Source organism: Aspergillus mulundensis (assembly GCF_003369625.1).
Source record: "Aspergillus mulundensis strain DSM 5745 chromosome Unknown scaffold_11, whole genome shotgun sequence".
NCBI lineage: Eukaryota > Fungi > Ascomycota > Eurotiomycetes > Eurotiales > Aspergillaceae > Aspergillus > Aspergillus mulundensis.
The window spans coordinates 1,619,616-1,626,368 of record NW_020797899.1 but is presented as its reverse complement, the minus strand read 5'-3'; the positions used below and the strand labels follow the sequence as shown (position 1 = coordinate 1,626,368).

General features: G+C 57.0%; 2 protein-coding genes across 2 annotated transcripts; one reads left to right on the top strand and one right to left on the bottom strand.

The window, feature by feature from the left end:
- Positions 1-592: 592 nt before the first annotated feature.
- On the top strand, positions 593-4,482 carry DSM5745_09360 (putative sensor histidine kinase/response regulator; the record flags this gene model as incomplete). Its single annotated transcript, XM_026751376.1, has 3 exons — positions 593-618; positions 664-4,205; positions 4,253-4,482. The coding sequence occupies 3 exons, from the start codon at positions 593-595 to the stop codon at positions 4,480-4,482; spliced, it is 3,798 nt and encodes a 1,265-aa protein (XP_026600462.1).
- A 569-nt stretch (positions 4,483-5,051) lies between these two features.
- DSM5745_09359 (LysM peptidoglycan-binding domain-containing protein) lies at positions 5,052-6,507 on the bottom strand (the record flags this gene model as incomplete). The annotated part of the gene is made up of 2 exons (XM_026751375.1): positions 5,052-6,207; positions 6,269-6,507. 2 exons carry the CDS (start codon positions 6,505-6,507, stop codon positions 5,052-5,054), a joined length of 1,395 nt encoding a protein of 464 aa, XP_026600461.1.
- Between the last annotated feature and the right edge of the window lie 246 nt (positions 6,508-6,753).

Genomic DNA, 6,753 nt, shown 5'->3' with positions numbered 1-6,753 from the left:
TATTCTTTCGTCAGGAATCATTCCTTACCGAAAAAATCCTTAAATTTCAACTTTCCGTAATTACCGTCAGCCATTTTGTCCATCCCTACAACAGACAGTAACGGTCGTCGGTTAGGTGTCGCACTCGCTCCCCACTGGCGCGGCTGGGCCTTCTGCATGCGATGATCCCCGTGACAGCTGTGGAGAAACACCTGACAGTGTGAAGGCCTGATGACTTGAGAAGTTGAGATATTCCTGAATGAACTCAAGTCTGGATGCCGATGCCACGGGACCTGAAGGATTCCCTGATGCAGTGATGCTGGAGCGGTTCTCGAAAGTGGGAGAAACTCGGGCGGGCGAGAGAAAAGTCTGGGCCCAGCCAGGCACGCAGCGCAAGTCGGAAAGTTGGCCTGGAGTTGGCGGAGTTGGCAGGGCAGACGGGGCCAACCTATCAGACAGTCCAGCAGCGTGCGGTATGACGCAGTGGCTCGGCTAGCGCAGTGGTGCGGGTGGGGGACTCGGGCGGTGTCTGCCTCTGCCTCTCCTCTTCCTATTCCTATTCCTGCCTCTGTCGATCCGATCTCTCCCTGCACTATGAGCACTCGTTGACGAGATGGCCCAGGAGCGCGAGTTCTACAAGTAAGCCTTCTCATCTCATCTACTATCGAGATGCTGACTAGCCAGATACTGCCAGCTCCCCCAGCGCCCTGGCCTCCTCGATCGTCCCCCGGTCTCTCCTCGCACCGAAGCCAACGTCGAGCTCCTCCCCCAGTCGTCGCAGGATACCACCCTCACAGCCCTCGCTCAGCTGGGTGCCCTCCGTCTCAATGTCCAACGATGCATGATCTCGCTCTTCGACCGTCGCACCCAGTACATCCTGACCGAGGCCACCCGAACTCTCAGCCTACAAGATGACCGCGTCCACCTCGACGGCGATGCCCTGTGGCTGGGAAGCAGTGTTATTCGCAAGGAGGATGGAATCTGTCACTTCTGCTGTCAGGACTCGGTTCTCAACGCCAGGCAGTGCGAGACTGACGCGCCGTGCGCCTTTGTCGTCCCCGATCTGACCAAGGACGATCGCTTCAATCAGCGACAGTACGTTGTCAAGGCGCCCCATTTGAGGTTCTTTGCCGGTGTCCCCATCCGCAGCCGCCGGGGTATTGCCATCGGAGCGTTTAGTGTCAGTGATGGGAAGACGCGACCGGGCGGACTCTCCCCGCTGGAGGTCCGCTTCATGGCCGACACTGCGGCCGCCATCATGAACCATCTTGAGATGGTGCGATCGCACGAACAGAACCGGCGCGGGGCAAACATGATTGCTGGACTGGGTAACTTTGTCGAGGGAGGGATCTTTCCGTCCAGCAGTATCCGCCGCAAGAGCCGTCTCAATGTCGAGGTTGACAATGAGGAGGCTGAGGACAAGGAAGAACCGCTGCGGAATAGCGCCCTGCTCTCTCGTCATTCTCAGCCTCGGTCGGAACTCGCGGTAAAGGATCGCATTACCAGAGAAAAGTCCCCAGCTCCGTCCGAATCCAAGGAGCTGACACCACCCTACGCCCCGTCCACCCCCAAACGCAAGCGCGAGAACGAAGTGACCCTGACTTCTGGCACTCGCGAGATCTTCGGCCGTGCCGCCCGCATCCTCCAGCAATCGCTCGATGTTCAAGGGGTGGCATTTTACGACGCCAGCGTCAAGTCCTACGCTGGACTAGTCCGCAACACCGACGACCGACCCTCCGATGGCGAAAGCAGCAGTGGTTCCAGCGAAGCACCCGAAGCCAGTGCCAGCGACAGCGATAACCCGGCCACCGGACACTCGACAACTGATACCGATGACTTTTCCACGTCCGACGTGCTGGGGTACTCGCTTGAAGACCCAGAGCAGCCGATGGGCGCGATGCGAGAGACGTTCCTTCGGTCTCTACTGCGCAACTACCCCCAGGGTGCGATATTCAATGTTGATGAAAACGGAAGCATATCTTCAAGTGAAGGAAGCGACAGCTCTTCGGGAACCAGCGTCTCGCGAGAGATCATGTACCGCCGCCACGAAGCCCCCAAGGTCCAGCGGCGATGGAAGCAGCAGAAACGTCATCGGCTAACGCTGAAAGAGGAGAACAAATGGTTATTGAAGATTTTCCCGTCCGCTCGCTGCATCACGCTCTTCCCACTCTGGGATTCCCGGCGCAATCGGTGGTTTTCGGGCCTGTTCCTCTGGACCAAATCGCCGCGCAGCTTCAGTCTCGGAGGCGAGCTGGCGTACCTCTATGCTTTCTCAAACAGCATCATGGCCGAGATTCATCGCCTCGATATCGAACTGGCGAACCGCGCTCACGCCACTCTTGTCGGCAGCATCTCGCATGAACTGCGCAGCCCTCTCCACGGTATCCTAGGTAGCACCGAGTTGCTCACTGACTCGGACTTGACGCCTGCGCAGACGGCGCTGGTCAACACTGTCGAGCATTGCGGACGCTCGTTGCTGGACATCATTAACAACATGCTTGATTTTGCAAAGATCAACCAGTTTGCGCGAAAGTCTCGCTCGTCGCGGTTCAAGCTCTCGCCACCTCAACGACGTCTGCAACGGTCGCTTAAGCCGGGGAAGACGAACGGAGTCGTCAACCTTATCTCGGATGTGCAGTTGGATGCCGTTTTGGAGGAGGTTGCTGAGAGTGTCTTTGCTGGTCATTGCTTTAGCTCCAAGAACCGCACCCTGGCGCAGGCGTCCATGCCAACACTGGATCAGGAGGGCGAATTAATCATGGCCAGTCCGACCGAACGCCCGCTTTCAGCTTTCAACGAGTCTCTCACAATCATTTACGACGTGGCCCCTGATATCCTGTGGTTGTTTGAGACGCAAGCTGGAGCATGGCGTCGCGTCCTGATGAATCTGTTTGGCAATGCACTCAAGTACACCCAGTCTGGGTATATTCTGGTTTCGCTCAAGTCGTCCACACCGGCACCTACCAAAGGAAGAAGACTATCGCGCGATGAAAATGTCGATATGGCGAGCGTGACCCTGTCGGTTAAGGATACCGGTCAAGGTATTGACAAGGAGTATTTGCAGAGCAACGTCTTCAAGCCCTTTTCACAAGAGAATCCTCTCTCACCCGGTAGCGGTCTAGGCCTCAGCATCGTCCACCAAACCGTCATTTCCCTCGGCGGCAAGATCGATATCTCCTCTACCAAGGGCGCCGGGACCGAGGTCAAGGTCCGAGTTGATCTCCCGCGGACACCGAACTCTGAGGATACGAACAATGACCAGAACCAGAACCATCGAGCCGTGGCGGAGACACGAGATCTTGTCCGCGGCAAAACCATCGGCCTTGTCGGTTTTGGTACACCGTCAGAACACAACGAAGAAGCGCTCACTATACTGCGATCGGCCCTGTCGCGCATGTACCAGGATCATTTCGATATGAAGGTTGGCGTTGCATCTCCTGAAGAGCCAGGTTCATTCGATATCTACGTCGTCCGACAAACATACCTGGATACTGCCGACGAGATCTGTCGCAAGGTTGGCGCGGTCAAGGGCAAGCGCCCGGCTGTGCTGGTGATTTGCTCAACTCCTCAGATTGCGCAAAAGCTATCCAGCACTTCTAGTGAGCGGCTTTCTCCTGCGATCTACGAGTTCATCAGTCAGCCTTGCGGTCCGTATAAAACGGCCAACGCGCTCCGAGCGTGTGTCGATCGTCAGGAGAATCAGAGGCCGAGCTTGCCATTGACCAACGGCGCTACCAAAGCAAACGGTTATGCCAACAGCGATGGTGCCACGAATGGCATAACAAACGGCGTCACAAACAGCGTTACAAACGGCATCACAAACGGTGTTACAAACGCAAAAGAACCCCCGAACGGTCTTACCGAACTGAAAATCGAGACGCTCAAATCCGCTTTCCCTGTCGCGCTCTCCCCTAAATCATTAGCAAAGCAGAATGGCGCCGTAACTACAGACGTTGACGTCCAGGTCAGCCCGACATCAACGGTAACCACCATCACGACATCAGCCGTTGACGAGGGCGATGGCGCTGTCACCGAAATCTCAGCGACCCTCGAAGCCTCTCGGATCGTCCCCTCGGTACTGCTGGTCGATGACAATTCGGTCAACCTGCAACTCCTGGTTGCCGTCATGAAAAAGGCTAAACTTCCGTATTTCACCGCGTGCAACGGTCTCGAAGCGCTCGAGGTCTACAAGGCGCACGCGAAAGAAATCCACGTGATTCTGATGGGTATGTTTCTCTCAACCTTTTTCCTGTATCATCTAACACCAGGCTAGACATCTCCATGCCGGTCATGGACGGCCTCGAATCGACGCGCGAGATTCGGTTGTTTGAGAAGACGCAGCGCGATAGCCCAAGCTTCAAGCCGGCGACGATCATCGCGCTCTCGGGGCTTGGAAGTGCCTCTGTCCGCCAGGAGGCGTTTAACTCGGGGCTTGACTTGTTTCTCTCGAAGCCGGTGCGGTTCCAGGAGTTGATCAAGCAGCTGGGGGAGCTGATGCGGTGATGCTTAGCCATGTATTTTCTACTCTATTTTGCTGAGTTGGCGTTGGGCGCATTTGGATAGTGATACCGAGGGATTCATGGATCTAATGTTGGGAATGACTTTGCATAGTTTTGTAGCTAATTAAACCTGCTACTGCTCAAATTTTCGCTGACTCGTGCAATCAATCGCCCTTGGCCGATCGAACCCTTCATTAATCGCTGTGGAACCGACTGAAACTTGGGCTGCACATCATTTCCCACGCGCTCGTGTAACACGCCAACGGTCGGGATTGCAGGAACTAGACTAGACTACTGGCACTAGACTACTATGGAACAGAAGTTGCTTTGCTTTTGCTTAATCCTGGCATAAATTCGTCAGACAGCGAGACTAGCTACACCATCACGGGTATGTTTTGAAGTCGTAAATGAAAGAGAAGAAGAAGAAAAGCGCTCTTTTGATATGTACAATCAATTCACAATCATATGATGAAATGAGGTGGCACAGCCGTCAAGTCAAAAGAAGCGAGGCCGAGCGCAAAGCGCCGCAGCCAAGAAGAGAAAACGGAACGTGAAACAGAAGAGCGAGACTGTCTAAGCCTTGACGCAGTACTGGTAGCCCAGCCAGAGATTTGTGCAGTCCTCCGTCAGCCCGGAGTTCAACTCGCGGAGCTGGGCGAGGGAGATGCCGACCGCGGACTCGACCTTCAGGCAGTAGTCGCCGTCGGTGACGGTATAGTACTGGGTGCAGGAGGTGCTCGCGTAGGGGTAGATTGGCGCGGATGAGGACGAGCTGGTTGCTGCGGCGGCCGGGGCGGTGGTGGCGGGGGGCTCGGTGGCAGTGCTGGTGCTGGTGCTTGTTTCGGCGCTTGTGGGGGCGGCGGTGCTTGTAGGGGAGTCAGTGACGGTGTAGGTCACGGTGTTGGTGCTCGTGCTGGTTGAGGTGCTAGTGCTGGTGCTGGTGATAGTAGTGCTGGGCTCCTCGGTCGGAGCAGGGGCTTGAGTGGTGGCAGGGGCCTCAGTCGTAGGAGCCTCAGTAGTAGGAGCTTCAGTGGTAGCGGGAGCCTCGGTGGTGGTAGGAGCAGCGGTAGTGGGCGCAGCAGTCTCAGCCTCAGTGGAGCTAGAAGCGGGGCTGTCCGAGTCAGACTCAGAGCCACCGAGCAGGCTGCCAGTGAAGCGGAAGATGCTGGTAACAGCCTTGTCAAGAGATCCGATCACGTTGGGCTCGCAGGTGCTAGGGCCGGTCGCCCAGCCGGTCAAGCGGTTCGCAACGTCAGACGAGTAGCAGTGCGTCGCGATACCTTGACCGAGATTGCCCGAGGCAGCGACGGAGCCAGAGTTGTAGATACGAGCAGCGGTGTAGAAAGCGGCCGCATCGGAGGCGTCGCCAGCTTGGGCAAGACACTGCTTGAGCCCATCACCGTCGCTAGTGCCCTCGGTACCGTCCTGAATCATCTGCTTGATCTGATCGTACGGGCAAGGGTCCTGGACACCGCCGTTGTTGCAGGAGCCCTGGCCGTTGTGGGACTGCATGAGACCGGGGTTGGTGACGCCGTAGTTGGTAGTCGGGGCGCGGACGCAGCCGTTGCTCTCCTGGATGACGACAGCCAGGATGAAGCGGGGGTCGACGCCGGAGGAGCTGGAGACCTCCTGGATGGCCTTGGAGATGTTGTCGATTTCGTCGTCGGAGGGGTTAGCCACGTTCCACTGGGTGCAGGACTGGCTGATGGTGTCGCGGTTGGCTTCGAACCTGCAATCACATTAGCACTGGTTAACACAGGGATGGGGGCTGGGAAGGGGAGGCAAGGTACATTTCACTGAAGCTGGGCCACCAGTTGTCGTGGTCGGGCCAACCAGCGGCGATCTTGCCGTTTCCTCCGAGGACATTGTAGCTCTGGACAGAACGGTGGGAGACGGAGGGAGCGTGGGAGAGCGAGTGCGAGTGTCGATCGGCGTGGGTGTGGACGCTCAAGGGAGAGGACGGGACGGGGGCCCCTGCAATGAGGGTGGACAGGCTGCCAGCAGCCAGGATCAAAGGAAGGGACAGCATGATGCTTGAGGAGAGAGAAGAACAAGAGCGCCGACACAGACGGACAAAGGAAGGACGAAGACTTGCTTGGAGCGAGAAGAAGAGGATGAGGGGAGGGTGGTGTGTTATAAAGACGATCGGCCTCGCTAAGCTCAACGAAGTGGACCAATCAGGGACCAGGCCCTTCACTGGCTGAAACAACGGGGAGAACAAGGGGCCGAACACGAGGCTTGGGCTGCTGTCTGATTGGACGAGGTCAGTGGCAAC